The following is a 22,656-nucleotide window of genomic DNA, read 5'->3' as shown; positions in this document are numbered from 1 at the left end:
TCTTGGACCGTATATTCAATCTGTTTACTTGTTTCTATATTTTTTTAATTTAATTTATTAAACCACATGCAACTTAAATAAAATATTTCCCAAACTGTACCTTCATTGCAGTTTTTGCCTTTCCAGTTCCAAAAACACCAGCAAATGTGATCATTAATAAGGTTCTGGCAGTACCCATTATCCTGGCATGGCTTACTGGCACAGTTATTAATCACTATATTTAAAGGAAGAAAAGGTTAATCAGACTAAATATATTGGCGTTTTTTGAGGGAAATTGTTAAGTTGTTAACTGATGCTACGTTAATAAAAATTTACCAAACAAACCTTCCATTCAGTTAACAAGTAAACTCCTGTTTAAGATTACCATAATGCCATTTTTCCTTCTCTGGATTCAAAGTTGACTATATGTTTTGCCTGGTCTTCATCAGTTAATGTCATATATTAGGCACGATCTGACGGAAATGAAGCAGAGCCCTGTGTCAAGCGCATTTAGCTGGGTGTTTCCTGGAACTCGCAGCGCTGAGAAAGATCCCGCTATTAAACGGGATTTTGTTTTATATTGGGGCCTTAGCAGGGAACGCCCCACCGAGGCTTGAAGGCCCCGAGCAAGTGCCGTTTCATACTGATCTCCACAAAGGAGGACCAGACCAGGAGTACTGGCACTTGGGGGAGGTCTCCCAGGGTATCATGGACCCCCTGTGGCTGGGTTATGGGCATGGTTGTACCCTGGCATCCTGATGCCACCTGGACACCTTGGCACTGCCACCTTGACAATGCCAACTTGGCAGTCTGGCAGTGCAACCTGAGCACCTTGGCAGCCAGGCTGGCCCGGGATATACCAGTCGTGTCCCGATTCCGAAGGAGCGCGGCCAGTTTATCGCGCTCAGTGGGTGCAATTCTCCCCCCTCCCCATGCCGGGTGGGAGAATCGCTGGGGCGCCGGGCGAGTCCTGCTACACTGCCCCGGCACCCACACGTGATTCTCCCACCCCCCCCCCCCCCCCCCCCCACAAACCGGCGCGGCGAGATTTACGGCTGGCTGTTTGGACAATTGCGCTCGCCGTTTCTAGATTCTCTGGCCCGAATGGGCCGAACGGCCTGCCCAATACGACGGGTTCCCGCCGGCGCCGTCCACACCTGGTTGCTGCCGGCGTGAACAACGCGGGAACGCTGGGGGGGGGGGGAACAGCCTGTGGGGGGGCGGAGGGGGGATCCAGCAGCGGGGGGGGGGGGGCGCTCAAAAGGGGTCTGGTCTGCGATCATTGCCCACCGATCGGCGGGCCGGCCTTTCTTTCCTCCGCTGCCCCGCAAGATCAATCCGACAATTCTTGCGGGGCGCCCGCGGAACAGACGGCAACTGCGCATGCGTGGCGTCATTTACGCGGCACTGGCTGCGTAATTTACACAGTGCCGCTTTCACACGGCGCCAAGGCCCGGCGCGTGTAAATGACGCGGGGGTGGGAGAATGGGAGAATAGGGGGCGAGGCGCGGCCTCCGATGCCGGAGTGAAACACTCCGGTTTTCACTCCGGCGTCGGAACTTATAGGGCGTCATTCTCCGCACCCCACGCCAGGGGGGGTGAATCGCTGGAGGGCCAGGCGAATCACGCCACGCCTGACCCTTCCCAAAATAGCGTGTCGCGTTTTGCGACAGGCCGCTCGGAGAATCTCTGGCCCGGATGGGCCGAGCGGCCTGCCGAACCCGACTGGTTCACGCTGGCATCAACCACACCTGGTCACTGCCGGCGTGAACAGCGCGTGACCAGTGAGTGTGGGGCCTGTGGGGGGCGGAGGGAGGATCAAGCACCACGGGCGTGCTCAGCAGATGTCTGGCCCGCGATCGGTGCTCACCGATCGTCGGGCTGGCGTCTCTAAAAGACGCACTCTGTTCCCTCCGCCGCCCCGCAGGATCAAGCCGCCATGTCTTCTGGGGCAGCGGAGGGGAAGACGGCAGCCGCGCATGCTGACGTCACGTCGGCGCCGCCGGCCGCGTCATTCCCGGCGCGCCGCTTTGACGCAAGCGTCAAGGCCCGGTGCACGGAATTCACGCACCGCCGCTCCTAGCCCCCCGGGGTGGGGAAAATAGGGGGCGAGGAGCGGCTTCCGACGCCGGAGTGAAATCGGCTGTTTGTCTCCCGATGGGAGAATTCCGCCCAGTATGTTTACTATTTGTAGAAAAATACACATTCATGATTTCACAAGATGCAGTTGATCTATCCTTTCTCCATCCTCGCCTTTATCCTGTGCCTTGGTGACATCATTCACAGGCTCGAGTAACCTTCCATATGCATGCTAGTAACACCCAATCCTACTACTCTAACCTATTTTGATGCATCTTCCGCCAATGTCTCTGTGTTATTGGAATGCTGGCCATCATGCAGTCTTGGATGAGATACAATTCCCTCCAGTCGTCAAGGCCGCACGTCAAGCGTCACGGCGGCTGACACGGCCGATGACGTCAGCCTCGCATGCGCAGGTTGGACCACGCCAACCCATGCATGCGCAGTTGCCGTCTTTCTCCTCAGCCGCCCGGCAAGACGTGGCGGCTTGATCTTGCCGGGCGGCGGAGGGGAAAGAGTGCGTCTGTTTTGGACGCTGGACCAACGATCGGTTGGCACCGATCGTGGGCCTGTCCCCTCCTGAGCACAGTCGTTGTGCTCCCGTGCCAATCGGGCCTCTAGATGCCCCAAACGGGCATCTGGCACCCGTTTCACGATGGCAGCGAGCAGGTGTGTTTGCTGCCATGTTGAAACGGGCGTGAAGGCCAGGCCACTCGGCCCATCGGCCTCGGAGAATCGCCACTCGCCGTAAAAAACGGCGAGCGCCGATTTGTGGCGTGGGTCGGGCGTGGGGGGGGGAGATGTGGGGGGGGGAATAGCGGGAGTGCGTGAAAAATGTCGGGAGGCCCTCCCGCCATTCTCCCACCCGGCGTGGGGGGCGGAGAATCACGCCCCATATCTTAGAGTCATAGAGGTTTATAGCATGGAAACAGGCCCTTCGGCCCTACTTGTCCATGTGCCCAGTTTTTATCACTAAGCTAATTCCAATTGCCCACATTTGGCCCATATTCCTCTATACCCATATAACTGTCTAAATGCTTTTTAAGAGACAAAATTGTACCCGCCTCTACTACTGCTTCTGGCAGCTCGTTCCGGACACTCACCACCCTCTGTGTGAAAAAATTGCCCACCTGGTCCCTTTAATATCTTCCCTAATTATAAAGACAGCCTTTCACCTATGTAACATTACTCGCCTCTGCCATTTGTTGCTGAGGCTGTCCTCCATGTTTTTGTCACCTCCACACAGAAGAATTTTCACTGTGCACGCTCCCAAACTCTGCTGCCCAAACCATATGCTATAATAAGTCTGTTTGCTTGTTGGAATAAGTACTCCATGTGGGAAAATATGTTCTCTCGCTGCAGTTGAGTTGCACCCGATTTGCGCTCCCACTCCTCAGGCATGCAAATTTATGCATGGCAATGATTGCGAGGAATGCCCAGGGGATTTCTGCTATCAGGCCACCATTGTGAGTGAGTGGCCCAATAGCGAGGTCTCACTATTCAGACCCCCAACCCTGGGATTTCTGCCCCCCCTCCCAAGTACAGAAGTGGCCCTCCAACCCCACCCCCCCCTCCCCACATAGACCCGGTAAATAAAGAGATCGCCCACATAGAAAACCTAAATACAGAACCCCCCACAACCACTGGGACGCAACCAGAAAAGAGCCTTCACTTGGGCAAACAGCACTGTCCGTCTCTAGCTAACCACGTCAAAGTCACTCAACTGTGAAGGGAGGTGTTTGGAATGCACTTAATTCTGTTTGAAGTTGTCCAAAAGCGGTCAACCAAAGCTTGATGTTTATAAACACTGAGTAAAGACCACTTCAGAGTTACTCAATCATGAAGGAAGATGAATGAAACAATGGTGACAGCTGGGGTGTGCAGAAGCTGTCAATCACAGCCTCGTAAAATCAATATGAAAGAGAAATAAACAAATGGCTTGCCGATCAAAGATCTGAGGGGATTTAAACCCAGCTGCCTGGTTTTCTCTTTCTAGGAATTTACAGGTGCTGCTTCCTCTGCCTGAGCCAACAGACGTATTGCACAGGTGAGTTTTAAAGCAGTGATTTTTTTCCCCCCGCTGCCTCTCTGTGCCTGCCCTCTAGCTTCCAATCAGGGGTTTCTCTTCTGCGGGGGGGTGGGGGGGGGGGGGGGGGGGGGGGCTTCTTGACAGGGGTCTCTCTTCTGGAGGCTTTCTTGACCAGGGTCTCTTTTAAAAAAAAATAAATTCAGAGGACCCAATTCATTTTTTCCAATTTAGGGGCAATTTAGCGTGGCCAATTCACCCACCCTGCACATCTTTGGGTTGCGGGGTGCACACTCCATACGGACAGTGACCCAGAGCCGGGATCAAACCTGGAACCTTGGCGCCGTGAGGCTGCAGAGCTAACCCACTGCGCCACCGTGCTGCCCCTCAGGGTCTCTTTTCAGGAGGGTCTGCGGAGGGGTCTCTTTATAATGGTTAACTCTTGACCAGATGACATAATTAAATGTTCCCCTTCCCTCATCAGTAATGTAATATCCCATATGTCTTGTCTAATATATTGAAATGTAATATATCATCACCTTGTTCACAGAGTTTGCCGGTAAATCCAGGCAAACAGGTACAAGCAAAGGAATTGATCGACTCGATACATGTGGCTCCATTCCAACATGGTTGGTTGGAACATTCATCAATGTCTGAAAGTTAACAAAATAACAATTAAAACATTAATTTTGTAAAATTAATTTAAGAATACAAACACAATGCACACTTACACTATGCAAAGACATCTGCCTCTATTGGACACATAACGCTAATATTTCCCAACAACGTAGAAGTCAATTAAAAAGACCCTGCTCAAATCCAAATGGCCCAAAATGTTCAGTTAAAATAACAGTGAGGTGTACTGTTTATTGAACCCTCAAACGCCTTCCACTATCTGCAAGGCTTGTCAAGCGCGTGATGGAATCTTTATCTCTCAGTTGCACCAATACTCAAGAAGGTCTGCATCACCTGGGAAGGGGTAGTTAACTTTTTTTTTTCTTTTTTATAAATTTAGATTACCCAATTATTTTTTCCAATTAAGGGGCAATTTAGCGTGGCCAATCCACCTACTCTGCACATTTTTGGGTTGTGGGGGCGAAACCCACGCAGACACGAGGAGAATGTGCAAACTCCACACGGACAGTGACCCAGAGCCGGGATCGAACCTGGGACCTCAGCGCCGTGAGGCGGTTGTGCTAACCACTAGGCCACCGTGCTGCCCTCGGGGTAGTTAACTTGACAGGTACCCCTGCCACAGGTCCATTTACCCGACCACTCCATCACCTCTCAACACTTTGTGCCCCTTCTAACGGCACAAAGGCCGGGTACATTTTGTGACCATTTATTGAGTAATCATAAGTGGACCAAAGATGGATCACTGGAAAACCAGACAAATTTAATAATTCAGGTCTGAAATTATTGCAGGAGCCATATTTCAAAATACTATCCGAATAAAGGCCCTGATTAATTTTAGCGATGGCTCAAATGCCCTCTGCTATTCCAGGCAGGATTGGATAAAATCAGCATTAATAACATGAAAATTAAAACTTAAAGATTGATGATTACATCATTATAGTGATTTAATATAAAAATGTAATCAATGATACACTAATATAGAACTGCTTGAACTATGGAACCAATAAAAATATTCAACTCTGCATTTGCCTACTTTCCTGACCCATTAATAGTGAGAAAAAGAATATCACTTATTGTAGCTTTCCACTCACCTGTGCAATTTTCTCTATTTGAATTTAATACAAATCCTCTTTCACAATTGCATTCATAGCCTCGTCTGTCTTCAAACTTGAAACGTTCAATGCAGATCTGCTCACATCGATTATCTCCACTGCTACATTCATCTGAATCTGAAAGTTTAATACATTATTATCCCAATTTTACCTGCATCAATTTTTTTTCTTATTCTCTCTTCCCCTCAGTACAGGTTGATGACCTACTCTGTGCAGTTACTCGTGCAAACGGTTGATAACGTCACCTCCCGTGATGTCATGCATGAATTATCTTAAAGTGCTCTGTTCAGCTTTATAGCTGCTGGCAAGAAATCACTACTAATACACACTCCTTCCACCTTTAAATCAAACGTCTTCAACACATCAAACAAGTATAACACGAACAATGAGTTAACAACAACAGTCAATAAATCAGATGATTTGGTCTTTCTCTGTAAGGTTATTGGCGAATCTCATGCATCTGCTTCTTACCACCTACAGAGACCTCTGGTGTCTTTGACTTAATGTGAACATCATCAGTGGCTGCTTTAACCAGAGTCAATGTCATGCTTTGAGGTTAACTTGGTCCTGATTTGCAATGAGGTGCTGTTTCCTTCAATTAGTTCTGTTAGTGTCAGGTTTTCTGGAAGGTCCAGGTCGTGTCTCAGCACAGATGATTTTGGATTTTCTTCAGGTTCTGCTCTGATGGATTGGTTCTCCCCATCAACAGTTGGTCTCATGCTTCCTCCAGATGACATTGTCGGGTATTTGGATGGTGCAGGCGACAGATCCGGCCTGAGCTTTGATCGTGGCAGGAACCTATTTTTCTCCTGTAGTATAGCGTCTTGCCAGAACTTCTTGTCTCTGGCAGAAGACACAGCATTTTGCTTTGTTGTCCCACCATAGGATCTGATCCAGTTTCTTTTTCTGGATGATTTATTTTGTTTAGGGCAATTTTAATAAGTTGAAGCCGCAATTGTCATTTACTCATTGGTAACACCAGTTAAATATTTGTTGTTGAGTGAGCAGTGTTGCTTCACAGGTGCAGGATTTGACACTAATGTTTGCTCAACAAACCTTTTCCCTGTTATCCTTTAATGTGTGCTTCATTGTTTGCAAGGAATCTTCTGATAATCCGTTTAGTGTAGGATGGTATGGTGCAGACCTCATATGGGCTGGTTTAGGTCAGTTGGCTGGACAGCTGGTTTGTGATGCATAGCCAGGTCAACAGTGCAGGGTCAATTCAGGTACCAGCTGAGGTTATTCATGAAGGCCCTGTCTTTGCAATCTTGCTCCTCGCCTGAGGTGTGATAATCCTCATCTGGAGGAGGCATGCAGATCAACTATTGGTGGGGAGAATCAAGGGAATCTTTTATCCCAAAGGTAATTCCTAAAGCTTCATTTTCGATTTGTACATAGTTGTTTTCGGATTTACTCAAATGTTTTGAAGGCATGATGTGGGATACTTAAGGTGATGTAGCACATGTTAACTGTAGAGATAGGTTTGGATCAAAATGTGTCAGGGCTTCGGACTTGAGTGGAGCCTCCTTGGCTTGCATGAACCCAATTCTTTTTTTCCAATTAATGGCCAGTTCACCCACCCTGCACATCATTTTGTGTTGTGTGGGTGAGACCCATGCAGACTCGGGGACAATGTGCAAATTCCACACGGATAGTGACCCGGGTCCGGGATCAAACCGAGGCACTGTGAGGCTTCCACTTTTTATTTTGACACAGTAGATTATGCAAGGGTTTTAAAATGGTCTCCAAATTGGGACAAACATGCCATGGCAATTTAGTAAGCATAATAAGGATCAAAGTTGGTTAACAGTTTGAGGTGCAGGTGCCTCGGTAATAGCCTTGATCTTCAAAGGAGATCTATGAAGTCCCTTGGCATTGATTACATGTCCTAAATATTCGATTAAAGATTGGAAAAATTCAGATTTGTCCTTTCAGATTCTTAATCCATAATCCTCTAATCTTTGTATTGTGGCATCTAAATTGCGTAGATGTTCTTCCTCGTCTTTCCCAGTAACCGGAATGTCTGGACACTCCAGACTCCAACACTGGACTTCGCTTAACCTGCATTCGATTTGGTCCATTGCTGCATGGAACCATGCCGGAGCTGAAGTGATGCCAAATGGTAATTGCCAATATTAAATTAACACTTTATGTGTCACAATCACCTCCTGAGTTACGTTCATTTTCAGGTATTCTTGACTTGGGTCGATCTTGCTGAAATCCAGCCAAACTTGCCAACAGGCCATCCATTGATAATAGCTAAGAGGGTATTATGGCCAACGTACAGGATTAATATTTACTTTCAAGTCACCACAAATCTGTATGAATCCGTCTTTTTTTATAACTGGTATGATTGAGGAACCCATTCACGAACGTAGACAGGTTCTAGGAGTCCTGTTTTCACCAATCGTTCCTAATCTGTCTCTACTTTTGGTAGGATTGCGTGGGATACCAAGTGTGCCTTTAAGCATTTCACCTGATTCCCTTCTTTGATCTTCAGCAGAACTAAGATATCCCTCATATTTCCTAGTTCCCTGATAAAAACAACAACTTCAAGATTTTTAAGGCCTGCATCTGAATCAATCATTGGGTTTACTTCAACTAATTTAGTCGGATCTTTTCCAATCAATTTCTGCCTATTAGTGACGGATAATTTCCTTTGACTTTGGACGGCATGGTGGCACAGTCATTAGCACTGCTGCCTCACAATGCCAGGGACACCTGGTTCAATTTCGGCCTCGGGTGACTGTTTGTGTGGAGTTGGCACTTTCTCCCTGTATCTGTGTGGGTTTCCTCCAGGTGCTCTGGTTTCCTCCCACAGTCTAAAGATATGCAGGTTAGGTGGGGTTATGTGTTTACTGGGATAGGGTGGGGAGTGGGTCTAGGTACGATGCTCTTTCACAGGGTCGGTGAAGACTCAAGGGCCGAATGGCCTCCTGCACTGTAGGAATTCTATGATTCTATGTCAGGGCAAATCTGTCATGTGTAATTTATTTATTTTACACACTTCTCCAGTGTAGATTTTCAACACAGTTTTTGAGGGTCTCCAAGAGATATGTCGGAGCTTTTCTTTGTAGTTTCAAGCACCAGCAAAACTGCTGCTGCAGTGTCCACCTCCATCTTTACCTGTGCACATTCTTTGCACATTCTCACTGTGTCTGCATGGGTCAGACCCCACAACATGAAGATGTGCCTGGTGACGCTAAATTACGCCTTAATTGGAAAAAAAAAAGAATTGGGCACTCTAAATTTATCAAAAAACAGAACAAAAAAAATCTTTACCTGCTCTCTATCCAGCAGTGGAGTGACCCAGTATCTATTTGTATCACCAGCAATGGCTAACACATTTAAGGATAACTTGTCCTCAGAAAGAGCAGCACGGTGGCGCAGCGGTTAGCACTGCACATGGCGCCGAGGTCCCAGGTTCGATCCCGGCTCTGGGTCATTGTTCATATGGAGTTTGCACATTCTCCCCCGTGTTTGCGTGGGTTTTGCCCCACAAGCCAAAGAGGTGCAGGCTAGTTGGATTAGCCACGCTAAATTGTCCCTTAATTGCAAAAAATTAATTGGATATTCTAAATTTATTTTTAAAAACTTGTCCTCAGACTGTGAATTAAGTCTCTTCTCTCATTCTTGTTGTACTACATAGACACTTATCTCTTTGTTCTGCTTGCTGGGGATTTAATTTGGCTCTGGCATTTTGTTACTTTTAATGAAGCTTGCTTCTTTTTCCAACATGGGCGCTCAGTGTGGCCCCTTTTCCACAGTTTCTGCACATGGTAACTTTGCATCAACAATCTGTTGCCAAGTCTCTGTGGTCTTCCCACATCTATGGCAACTATGAGTCTGTGTTTGTGTTCAGGTTTCGGCCGACATCTTGTGAATCCTTTTGTGTTTGAACTCAAATGATGCACTTCTTTGGCTGCTAGCTCCATTGGTACAGCCACTCCCATGGCTTTAGGTTGCTTTTAGTTAACAATTGCTTCATTTCTCAAACCAGAGACCAGATGTTCCCAGATTGTATCATTTAATACATCCCCGAACTCGCAGTGCTCTGCCAGTCTTTTCAGTGTAGCCGCAAATTGTGTAATTGTTTCCACCTCTTCTTGATTGTGCTTATCAAATCTAAACTTTTCTGCAATGACAAAAGGTTATGGTGAATAGTGGCTCTGCAAAACTGCCACTATTTCTTTGTCTGTCTTTGCCAGCTGCACCAGACTCCTGAAAAGGTTAAATAACCCTGTGGTGGTATGATTTGCATAGCTGTCTTCCATTGGTGCAGAACACCGGCTTACCATTGGCCCTGGTCGGTCATGTGCCCCTCGACCGATTGGTTGAGACCAGTCATGTGACGGCTCCCCGATTGGTCGAGAGGCTGAGTTAATCCCGCCTCCAGAGCGAGGTATAAATACCCAGAACGCCCGGCGGTCGTCCATTTACTGTAGTCGACTGCAGAGCTAACATCTAGCTTATTAAAGCCTAACTTTTGTACAGCAACTCGTCTCGCGTTCAAATGATGGTTCATCAAACCCCCCATCATTATTCTCAGGAATGTGGGAAATTTTATACCTTCTGCTATCTTTTTAGCTTGTACAAAATGGTCAAACCATTGGGCATATGAGCTCCATCGCTCTGTATTCTCATCAAACGTTCCCATGGCGCTAAAACCTCTCACATTTTCTCTGCATGGAAGGACCTGCTGATGCACAGTGTGCCATGATTTTTTAGCACCACCTTGCTTTTCCTCTCTTAAAACAAGGCACAACCCGAGCTTCAGTCTGTCTTCTTTGTTTTAAAACACTGCTCGCTGCAGATTTGTTGCTGCAGTAACTGTTACATACGGCAATTGTTCCAAGTTCATTCCGGGTTGGAGAACCTCTTCAAAGTTTTTATTTTTCCCAGGCGGCTGCGAGTGTTGTTCGGCTCCCACGTTATCAGTTTGTTTTGTGTATTCGCATTTGCAGAATGGAGGCTACAGAGGTTCAACAAACTAAGGAGCTTTATTAAGGAGTCGTGTTCATTACAGGCTGAAGACCTAATTTGCGCATTTACCCTTGAAAACGGTCGATGACATCACCTCCGATGATATCCCGTTTGCATTATCTTAAAGTGCCCTGTTCAATTTCAATGTTGCTGGTAGGAAATCACTATAAATACACAACAGTTGTATTATAATACAAGAATAGAACTGGATCCCCTTTAAGGCAGGGCATTCTCAAGGGACAGGAGCAACCGACCCTCGAGCAGGATGGGCGAAATGCCCCCAACCGCCCCACCTGGCTAAAAGCCAGGTGAGCTGGCGTGGGGTGAGCCACGCCAGCTCACCCCACAGCCATAACACAAAGTGGCAGGGTTAAATTACCGACAGTGGGACTTCTGCCCCTCACTGGTGTAACATTAGCCACTTTCCAGTCCACTGGGACCCTTCCTGCCTCCAGTGATTCCTGAAAGACCACCACATATGCCTCCACAATCTCCTCAGCTATCTCTTTTAGACCTAAACCACCTAATCTGCACATTTTTGGACTGTGGGAGGAAACCGAAACACCCGGAGAAAACGTACGCAGACATGGGGAGAACGTGCAAACTCCACAGAGACAGTCACCCAAGGTCGGAAGCGAACCTGGGTGACTGGCGCTGTGAGGCAGCCATGTTAACCATTGTGCCACTGTGCCAACCCTTATGTGAATAATAAGGGGTTATATTGTCACTGGACGAGCAACACATTTTTTTTTTAAAGAGGTTATTGGAGAAACAAAGAAATCCTCTAACACCAGATAGTAATGACAACAGAAACAACAACTTGCATTTATACATCACCTTTACCATACTAAAACGTGCCAAGGTTCTTCACACAAGCGCTACCAAAGTTTGATCAAACGCTTGGTCAAAGAGATGGGTTTTAACAAGACATGTAAATGAAGAAAGAGAGATGAAGAGGCTTAGGGACATTATTGCAGCTCTGAGTGCCCAGGCAGCTGAAGGTATGGCGGCCACCTGTAAAATGATTTTAATTAGAGATGTGCAAGAGCTCAGAGCTGGAGGAGCACACACAAGCTGGCGGACCATGTTAGTAATTTTTGATTGATTGGGAGAAAAAGCCACAGGTGCTGAAATCCTGTAACAGATCTGCGGGCAGTAATTTCTGCTCTCTGTTTCTCACCACTTCTTACTGTAATCCTGAGCCAGCTTTTCTGTGTTAATGTCCAAGCTGGTGTTTGGGTAGGTGAGCTCCTTTTCAGCTGTCTGAATTTAAATTATTTTGTGGGAATAGGACAGGGGCCACAATTCGAATGAGTAAAACATAAGCTTGGAAATAATGTCAAAAAACTCCTCTTCAGGCACAGAAGTGGAGACAAGTACTTGTAGAGCTTTATCATGCTGTATAATCATAGAATTTACAGTGCAGAAGGAGGCCATTCAGCCCATCGTGTCTGCACCAGCCCTTGAAAAGAGCACCCTATTTAAGCCGACGCCGCCACACTATCCCCATAACCCAGTAACCCCACCTAATGTTTCTGGACACTGAGGGCAATTTAGCATGGCGAATCCACATAACCTGCCCATCTTTGGACTGTGGGAGGAAACCAGAGCACCCAGAGGAAACCCACGCAGACACGGGGAGAACGTACAGGCTCTGTACAGACAGTGACCCAACCCGGGAATCGAACCTGAGACCCTGAAGCTGTGGTGACTGTGCTAGCCACTATGCTACCATGCTGCCCTTAATGTACTTATGGTATTTATTGCCCAAGAACAGACAGGTTAACAAAGCATTCAGGAATTGTTTGAAAAAAGAGACCTGGCTAAAATATGTAGCCTGGAGCCATAAATGCTTCTTCACAGCATCACAGTGATGCTTGTTTGCCTCACAGGAATATGCAGCTTGAATATATCGTTTGAAATACAACATCAAACAAGCTGAAACTAAAATATAGATCAGAGGAAGAAAGTCCTGCTGTATACATTTCATTAATCAAACGATTGTTCTTAAATGGCCTGTGGTAAACGTTGCTGTTTTTCATTTGGCACTTTGAAATATCATACTAACTATATCAATGAAGTTTTAAAAAATCAGTGAATTCTATTCTTGGAATCAACCCGAATGTGACTATTGAAAAGATTAATATAAGTTAATTCAGGAATTTCTAATTTTGATACAATGCTAACAGTAAATTGGAACTGTAATAATATTATTAGCCATGGAGTTAATAGTGTCTTCCAGCAGAATTTGTGTCATTAGCCTCTGTTCGAGAGTTGGCTTGAAATGAGGGCTGGAAGGTTGCGATCCCGTTGGGGAGCGGGGCCAGGAAATTCAACCAGACATTCAAGAGTCCATTGACTTTGGTGGGAATGGAAATTCCCGCCAGGAAAAGGAGCTGTAAAATTCCACCCCACTTTTCTCTGCCACCTGAATGCTCACACAGAAACCCTGTCCCAAACACAATTGTTTTTGTTGGCTCATTGATTTGTTGATAGATTGTTCTTTTGGTAACCTCACATACATCGCACCAGCTATCATTTTACTGTATGGCAAATATCTCGAACTTAAAGTCAGGAAGTAATAGACTTGTTTTAATTTTACTTGACAATTTTACCTGTTGTAACATTCAAAGATCTTGTTAGAATTGCATTGGTTGTGTTGACGAAGTGAACATTCACTGTGTAGGTTTGACCTGGACTTAGTTCAAATAAGTTGCAGGTGTTGTTGTTAAAGTTGAAAGTACAAAGTAAAATTCCATCTTCAGATAATTTCTCAACTTTGTAGATTCCACATAGTCCAATGGTATTGTCTGACCAGTGCAAGGTAAAACTCTTGTTTTTGATGTTTTCTGCAGAGATGACTCCAAGATCTAAAGTAAAATGTAATGTAGGCAACGAAGATTATAATATGAGACAATCATCCCATAATTGGCAATATTATCTTCTGAAGCTTTGTACATTGAATATTTTCACATTGCATAATCAGAGATCTAACTTTAATTTTGATGACAGATATCGCATGTCACTGGTCCTTCTGTCCAGCTAAACACTCCATAAATTACAGGGAACCACGTTTCTTAACTTCAGGTTGTCTGACACAATATATTTTTTTTAACCAATTAACTAAACCAATCACACCAAACTTATGATGCTGGCTTTTTCCCTCCCAAAACCGCCATATGATGCTATGCTGAATTGTTGCAATGTTTGAAAATCTTTCATGAGATGCCAAATTTAATGTTTGTGGATGCACCCTTCCCCTTCATTTGTCTATCACATTACTATGCTACGGCTACAGTACTTCCTGTCGCAAAATCTGCCAAATTAAGAATTGTAATTACCTCGCCAAGGCCAAGACCATAACCTTTTATTAAAGCAACGAAAAAAAGGTCGCTGCTGCCGCTTACAGTACACAAGTCCAAGTCCAGGGATCTTCGGAATAACGGCCCGGGTTGAAGCCGCGTTTTAAAAAAAATTTAGAGTACCTAATTAATTTTTTTCCAATTAAGGGGCAATTTAGTATCGGCAATCCACCTAGCCTGCACATTTCTTGGGTTGTGGGGGAGATACCTACGCAAACACAGGGAGAATGTGCAAACTCCACACGACAGTGATCCAGAGCCGGGATCAAACCTGGGATTTCAGCGCCGTGAGGCAGCAATGCTAACCACTGTGCCACCGTGCTGGCAAAGCTGTGGGTTTTAAACTCACGCTGCGCATTCACCATTAGGCGAGCTCCTATCTGTATCTGCTTAATAGGGGAATTCATATTCCACGAAACCCATAGGGAGATCTGTTGATGGTCCCCCATGTCCTTTGTGACCACCATAACAAGAATGTTGGCTAAATCAAAAATCCTTTCTTCCCTAAATGTACAGCTAATTTTTCTTAATGTCAAATGTTGCTATCATTTTAAAAATGCAATCTTGATCCATCACCTACCGGGGATTTCCTTGGCAACTCAAGACCCCATAATCAATCTGCGCTGAGCATCTTCTGCACCTTCCCTCTTTCCATGACTGGAGATTAACTTTCATTTAAAAGAACAAATAAATGTGCTAAACTATCCTGTTTCATTTATGGCTAGTCTATTTATGATGTAATTTTTCAGTAAAACGGAGACATCTCCCATACTTGTTGCTTGCCAATTAGATCCACTGGAATGCGAAACTTATGCGAGTTGATAGAGGCCAGTCAGTGTATATAATAATAATCTTTTATTATTGTCACAAGTAGCCTTATATTAACACTGCAATGAAGTTACTGTGAAATTCCCCTAATCGCCATATTCCGGCTCCTGTTCGGGTATACAGAGGGAGAATTCAGATTTGTAGATTAGTGATGCAGATGTTCCTTGGGGAAGTAACAATTCAGTCTAACCATCTTAATTATTATGTCTGTCATATTTAGTGACTGCATAGTCATGAGTAGCACTATTCACTAATGATTTCATAGGGTTCATTTCCACTCACAATTTCTTTGATAATGGAGCATGCCATGACATCCTAACCTAAACAAACATTGTCCCCATTTGGGCTGATGATTGAGAGATCATATTTACATCACACCTAAAAGTATCAGGGAGTGAGCACCTCAAATAAGAGAAAGTATAGCTATCTCCCTCATCTTCAACACTGCAGAATCAATCATCTGCAACATTTTGGAAATTTGTTTTTGGGATGTGAGCCTGGCAAGGTCAGCATTTATTACCCATACATTAAATGCCCTTCAGAAGGTGGTGGTAAGCCACCTTCTTGAACCTTGGCAGTCCATCTTGGGAGTAACCAATCCACCAGGAACTTAAATAGATCAGTCATATCAACATTGTGGTTACTATATCAAGGTAGAAGTTGGTTATTCTGTGATCAGTGGGACATCTGTTGACTCTGACATTATTTCCAACATCGGCAAGACTTAAAAATTAGCATTTCAATAGAATACTTCCTGCACAAAGAACAAAACAGCACAGGAACAGTCCTTCGGCCCTCCAAACCTGTACCGGTCATGATACCAACCTTTGCCAAAACCCTCAGCACTTCCTTGTGCCATATCGCTCTATACCCATCCTATCCATGTGTTTGTCAAGATGCCTTTTGAATGCCGTTAATGTATCTGCTTCCACAACCTCCCCTGGCAACGTGTTCCAGGCACTCACCACCCTCTGCGTAAAAAACCTGCCTCACACATCTCCTCTAGACTTTGCCCCATGGACCTGAAACCTATGCCCCCTGGTGACTGAGCCCTCCACCCTGGGAAAGAGTGCCTGCCCATCCACTCTATTCATGCCCCTCAAAATCGTGTAGACGTCTATTAGGTCACCCCTTAACCTCTGCCTTTCTAATGAAAACAGTCCGAGTCTAATCGACCTCTCCACATAGCTAACACCCTCCAGACCAGGCAACATCCTGGTAAACTTCCTCTGCACCCTCTCCAAAGCCTCCACATCCTTCTGGTAGTGTGGTGACCAGAATTGTGCAATATTCCAAATGGGTCTTACCAAGGTTCCATAAAACTGTAGCTGGAGTTGCCAATTTTTATACTCGATGCCCTATCCACTGACGACATGCACACCCAGATCTCTCTGACTTTCTATATCCCTAATAGTTTTGCCATTTACAGTATATTTTCCCTCTATGTTAGACCTACCAAAATGCATTTGTCCGGATTAAACTCAATTTGCCCTTTCTCTGCCCAAGTCTCTAACCTAGCTACGTCCTGCTGTATCTTCTAACAATCCTCAACACTATCTACCACTCACCAACCTTAGTGTCATCCGCAAACTTACTAACCAGACTGGCTACATTTTCCTCCAAACTGTTTATGCACACTACATACAACAGAGGCTCAAGCAGAGATCGCTGTGGAACACCACTAGTCACAACCGTCCATTTAGAAAAACATCCATCTACTGCCACCCTTTGCCTTCTGTGACTGAGCCAGTTCTGTATCCATCTTACCATCTTACCACGTCACCTCTGATCCTGAGTGACTTCAGGTTTTGTACCATTGTACCAGTCTGCAATGAGGCACCTTGTCAAAGGCTTTACTGAAGTCCATGTAAACAACATCCACCACCATCCCCTCATCACTCATCTTTGTCACCTCCTCAAAATCTCGATCAAGTTAGTGAGGCACGACGCCCCTTCACAATTCCATGCTTTCTATCGCTTATGATTCCATTTGTTTCCAAATGGGTATAAATCCTGTCCCTGAGAATTCTCCAAGAATTTACCTACTACTGACTTGAGGCTTACCGGCCTATAGTTTCCAGGATTATCCCTGCTTTTCTTTTCAACAGTGGTCCACATTAGCTATTCTCCAGTCCTCTGGGATCTCACCTGTAGCCAATGAAGATTCAAAGATGTCAGCAATTTCCTCCCTTGCTTCCCTCAGTATTCTGGGGTAAATCCCATCCGGCCCAGGAGACTTATCTACCATAATATCTTTTAATAGACCCAATACCTCCTCCTTTACGATGTTAACATGATCCAGACTGTCCACACACCCTACCCAAGAATTATCTTCCACAAAGTCCCTTTCTTTGGAGAACGCTGAGGCAAAGTACTCATTTAGTACCTCGCCCACTTTCTCTAGTTCAACACATAGATTCCCCCCACTGTCCTTAAGTGGTCCAATCCTTTCTCTGGCCACCCTCTTGCTTTTTACATGTGAATAAAAAGATTTAGGATTCACCTTAATCCTACTTGCCAAGGACTTTTCAGTACCCCTCCTAGCCCTGCTAATTTCCCACTTCAGTACCTTCCTACACACCTGGATCAGTGCAGCTGCCCCAACACTCAAAACATTTGACACCATCCAAGGCAGTGCAGTTCACCTGATTGACATCGCTGCCATTTGAATCTCTGCAAAACTTCATCACGGAGGATGAAGATTGAATGTAATATGTACAGGTGCTCTCCAGCAGCTACTAAGATTACTTCAACAGTACTAGCATCTTCTGCAACCTCGACCATTGAGGAGGACAAGAACAGCAATATCGTGGAAACATAATCAACTTGCAATTTCCCTGTCAAGTTGAACACCATGCCATCTCATAATACTAAGAACATAAGAACTAGGAGCAGGAGTCAGCCATCTGGTCTTCGAGCCTGCTTCACCATTCAATGAGACCTTGGCTGATCTTTTGTGGACTCAGCTCCACTTTCCTGCCCAAACACCCTTTATTCCTTTATTCTTCAAAAAACTATCTATCTTTATCTTGAAAACATTTAATGAAGGATTCTCAACTGCTTCATGGGCAGGGATTTCCATAGAGTCACAACCCTTTGGGTGAAGAATTTCCTCCTAAGGTCTGTTCTAAATCTACTTTCTCTTACTTTGAGGCTATGCCTCCTAGTTCTGCTTTCACCCGCTAGTGGAAGCAACCTGCCCGCATTTATCCGATCTATTCTTTTCATAATTCTTACGTTTCTATAAGATCCCAGCCCATCCTTCTAAATTCCGAGTACAGTCCCAGTCTACTCAACCTCTCCTCATAATCCATCCCCTCGGTTCTGGGATTAATTTAGTGAATCTCCTCTGCACACCCTCCAGCGCCAGTACGTCCTTACTCAGGAAAGGAGACCAAAACTGAACACAATACTCAGAGATATAACGGCATTTTTTCATCTTTGCTGGAACAGGATGTTGAACTTTCCTATTTAACACTTCTGTGAAAACAATATCACCAAGAGGACTGCAGCCTCCACGTTCTTCAGGAACAAGTGATGGACAATAGATAAATAAATATTGCCTGTATTCCCAACAACAAATATTAACGGAAAAATCCATTTTAGTTGATTAACTAATCCCTAGATTTATAGGCTATTATAAAAACTGTATATAGTACAATACCTTGTAAAGTAAATGCAGGGCATAAAGCTGTGGTTACTTTTGTTGTATGGTTGTTGGTTAATGCATTTATGGTCTGGATCATGGTGGGTGAAACGGTATTAAGCCTCCGGGGAAGTATTGTGGAAGATTCTGTTGTTTTGGAGTTGGTTATATTTTGCATAACTGTACAGAAACAACAAATAAATAATTAGCCAGTGTGGCAATGTTCCTCATATTATCATTCGTAATAAACAAAAATCCACATAGTTACAAACAATAGAAAATGTAAAAGTAATATTCTTCAGCAAGAATAGTAGCATACAAATATAAATGGTAACTCCATGGGCAGAGTTTAATGTGGCTCTTGAATTGATTGGAATATGCGGGGAGGGGTTTGGGGATGGAGGAGATGGGTGTGTGGGCATGATAGTAGAGAAAACAGGAGCAAGGTTGGTGGAGGTTGTTGCTCACTGCCTTCTAAAGTCATGGAATTTTGTTAATGGCACACAAGCTGAAGGATGTTTTTTCCATCGTGAGGCCAATCATGGAACTTAAGTGACTACGCAAGAGTCCTTTCCTGCCATTGCTGGCTATTGACTAATGGCTGCTGGGCCTTTTATCACACAAAGTAATTCTCCACTAAAACCTACCGTTTGCCCCTCTGAATTTGGTTGGATCGTTCCTCTCATCCAGAAACTCTGTTCACAATGGGCCCTCCACAGCACCAAGTCCTGAAACCATGGAGACATCTCCTCCTGCACTCACTATCCTTCCTTCTTGCCAAGGCCTGCTTGACTGGCCCTAGCCGAGTCTGATGCCAGCATCCATGTTGCATCTCTGTGCTGGTGGAATTCCAGGAGTGGCCACTGTTCCTGTTGCCAGAGCTTCACTTGGCCCACAGCTCTTTGAGGGAGGGCTCTTGTCCCTTAAAGGGATGGGAGCCTCAGCAATAGCTGAGTCCGCAGCTGCCATGCCAGCATCCCGACTGGCAATAGGTGGTTAGTTTCACGCCGTCGGGAACTCTGCCCGTCGCGAGCGGAGGATTACTGGGTAGGCCTCTGGCAATGGCCACCTGGTGGCGCGGCGCACTCCACGGCGACGCCGATTTTCGGTGCCTGGAGAATCACTGAACAAGCAGCGGGCCCGATGACAGCCCGAAACTGGATTCTCCGCCCCAGCGCCGGCCGTAATTTCAGCATGGAGCTGCGTAGAATCCAGCCCCTGGTCACCCTATTATAGAAAGGATATTATTAAACTTGAAAGAGTGCAGAAAAGATTAACTAAGATGCTACCGGGACTTGATGGTTTGAATTATAACGAGAGGCTGGATAGACAGGGACTTTCTTCTCCTGGAGAGCAGGAGGCTTAGGGATGATCTTTTGAAGGCTATAAAATAATGAATGACATAGATAAGGTAGATAGTCAACACCTTTACCCAAAGGTGGGGGTGTCTAAAACTAGAGGGCATAGGTTTAAGGTGAGAAGGGAAAGATACAAATGGATCCAGAAGAGTGGTGAGTGTCTAGAATGAGCTGCCAGAGGCAGCAGTAGAGGTGGGTACAATTTTGTCTTTTAAAAAGCATTTAGACAGTTAAATGTATAAGATGGGTATAGAGCGATATGGGCCAAATGTGGTCTATTGGGACCAGCTTAGTGGTAAAAACTGGGCTGCATGGACAGGTTGGGCCAAAGGGCTTGTTTTCATGCTGTAAACAAGAACATAAGAACATAAGATATAGGAGCAGGAGTAAGCCATATGGCCCCTCGAGCCTGCTCCGCCATTCAATGAGATCATGGCTGATCTTTTGTAGACTCAGCTCCACTTTCCAGCCTGAACACCATAACCTTTAATCCCTTTATTCTTCAAAAAACTATCTATCTTTATCTTAAAAACATTTAATGAAGGAGCCTCAACTGCTTCACTGGGCAAGGAATTCCATAGATTCACAACCCTTTGGGTGAAGAAGTTCCTCCTAAACTCAGTCCTAAATCTACTTCCCCTTATTTTGAGGCTATGGCCCCTAGTTCTTCATCGGGGTTTCAGTGCACCCCGCACATCGCCGCATCCCCGCATTGTGAGAATACCCCCAATAATGAAAATGAAAATCGCTTATTGTCACAAGTAGGCTTCAAATGAAATTACTGTGAAAAGCCCCTAGTCGCCACATTCCAGCGTCTGTTTGGGGAGGCTGGTATGGGAATTGAACCCGCACTGCTGGCCTGCCTTGGTCTGCTTTAAAAGCCAGCTATTTAGCCCTGTGCTAAACCAGCAATCGAGTCCCATGGAGACCCCAGCCCTGGCCTCCCTAACAGTGCCAACCTCTGAGCCCCTGGCATGGTCACCATTACTGGTTTCTGCAAGCAACAGCGTTAAGCCGCTTAAGCACATTTAAATGAATTTTAATTTGTAAAAATCAAGTTCATGCCCTCACTGGCTGTGAACCTGATTACGTCAGCAGGAAGAGCTGGGAACATTGCATTCTGAGTTCTCGCCATCTGAAAACCCGTTATGGCCCTCTCCAGAGAGTTAGCGACCATAACGGCATTTGCGCCTGTGGCAAAGAGGTCCGGAAAATCTCTCTCCTCCCTCCCTCCCCCACCCCACCCCCCACCTTCCCGGTAGTCTTTGCTATTGCAAAGACCAAGGCCAGCTTTAAATGGGATGTCCCCGGTTTCTAAAACCTCCAGCCATATTTTGACATGTGAAAAATAGAATGGAATTGTACATACCTGTTGATGATGGAAACGTCAGTGGTGGGATTTCTGCTTTTGATTCTGTTACTGTGCTGTTTTCCAGATCAAACTGTGAATAATCATTGGTTGCATAATCTGAAATAAAAATGGAACATGTTGTAAAGACTCAAAGTCAGGCAAACCCTGTGCATAGGAAGCAAAGTTATCGTTTCAGGTGAATAACCTGAGAGTGTTTGTTACTCTCTCCACAGCTTCAGATATTCTGCTTTCCTTGGAAATTTTTATTCCATATATTTGAGAGTTTGGTCTGAATTTATAAATGCTCACTGGAAACTGCTTCATTATCTTAGGAATTGCAAATGGTGCGCAACACTATACAATCAGCAGCAAACATCCCTACTTTGGGTAGGTCACTGATGGGGATCTGCATAAACAATGGCAAATATAATGATCCATTTTTAAGTAAGAACATACTTGGCAAATTTATGGGTAGAATGCAATATGTATGATTGGCGCCTTGCCAATTGGTTGAATACCATTGGTGGAGGAAGGGGATCGTTAAGCAGCTCTTTAAGGGCCAGATTGAGCCTCTTGACGGGGAGGCTGCCTTTTGCACTTCTGGCCATAGCTTGATGTCCATCCACACAATGCCCTCCAATTATCGAGCCCCAATCACTGCCTCGGGTCTGGTTCTCGGGTGGACATTAAAATCTGCATGCAAGTCATATTTCACCTTGCTAATCCTCTTAATCTGCATTAATCAGATTGATACAGTTCAGAACAGTTGAAACAGCTACTGATATTACATGGGTTGACAGATTTCTGACATTTATGGTTCTGTTGCTGTTCTTGATTCTGATTATTCAGGCAATGCTGTTGTGTTTGCTCTTGCAGTGACCAAGGCCAATAAAGTAAAGGATGCCTCTGACTTTAGAACTCACATATGTGATAACCGCAGTGAAATTGTACATACTCATTGATCTATGGGATGTTGAATGAGGGTTCTCTCTTCTGGATGATTCTGTTACTGTGTTGTTTTGCAGATCATAATGTGAGTAATTCTTAGTGGTGTGATCTGAGATAAAAACAGAAAGTTTTGTAAAGATTCAGAAGGTCAGACAGCATCTGTGGAGAAAGGAAAAATTATTCTTTCAGGTTGAGCTAAGTTTGTTTTTCGCTCCAGAGCTTCTGCATGATGTTAATTCTGCACCGTAAGCTGTTCTTTGGTGTTGCTAAAAGAAAGAGAATGTTGATATTTGCAGTAAATAGAACCAAATGTGTTTTGATCCAATCGAATTTTTGAGATATTGCACG

General features: G+C 45.1%; 1 protein-coding gene across 1 annotated transcript in view; it reads right to left on the bottom strand.

Moving 5' to 3' along the window:
* LOC119975649 (mucin-4-like) overlaps nucleotides 1-22,319 on the bottom strand; it is a 115,412-nt gene extending 93,093 nt beyond the window's left edge. Inside the window, exons 1-7 of the mRNA XM_038815431.1 lie at nucleotides 22,316-22,319; nucleotides 21,379-21,477; nucleotides 18,670-18,831; nucleotides 13,418-13,685; nucleotides 6,365-6,738; nucleotides 5,812-5,949; nucleotides 4,624-4,737 (exon numbers count right to left, since the gene is read on the bottom strand). Coding sequence (XP_038671359.1) covers nucleotides 4,624-4,737; nucleotides 5,812-5,949; nucleotides 6,365-6,738; nucleotides 13,418-13,685; nucleotides 18,670-18,831; nucleotides 21,379-21,477; nucleotides 22,316-22,319 — 1,159 coding nt within the window. The remainder of the gene's footprint in view (nucleotides 1-4,623; nucleotides 4,738-5,811; nucleotides 5,950-6,364; nucleotides 6,739-13,417; nucleotides 13,686-18,669; nucleotides 18,832-21,378; nucleotides 21,478-22,315) is intronic.
* Between the last annotated feature and the right edge of the window lie 337 nt (nucleotides 22,320-22,656).

Source organism: Scyliorhinus canicula, chromosome 13 (assembly GCF_902713615.1).
Source record: "Scyliorhinus canicula chromosome 13, sScyCan1.1, whole genome shotgun sequence".
Lineage (NCBI taxonomy): Eukaryota > Metazoa > Chordata > Chondrichthyes > Carcharhiniformes > Scyliorhinidae > Scyliorhinus > Scyliorhinus canicula.
The sequence above is the reverse complement of the archived record's forward strand: the minus strand, read 5'-3'. Positions and strand labels throughout refer to the sequence as shown.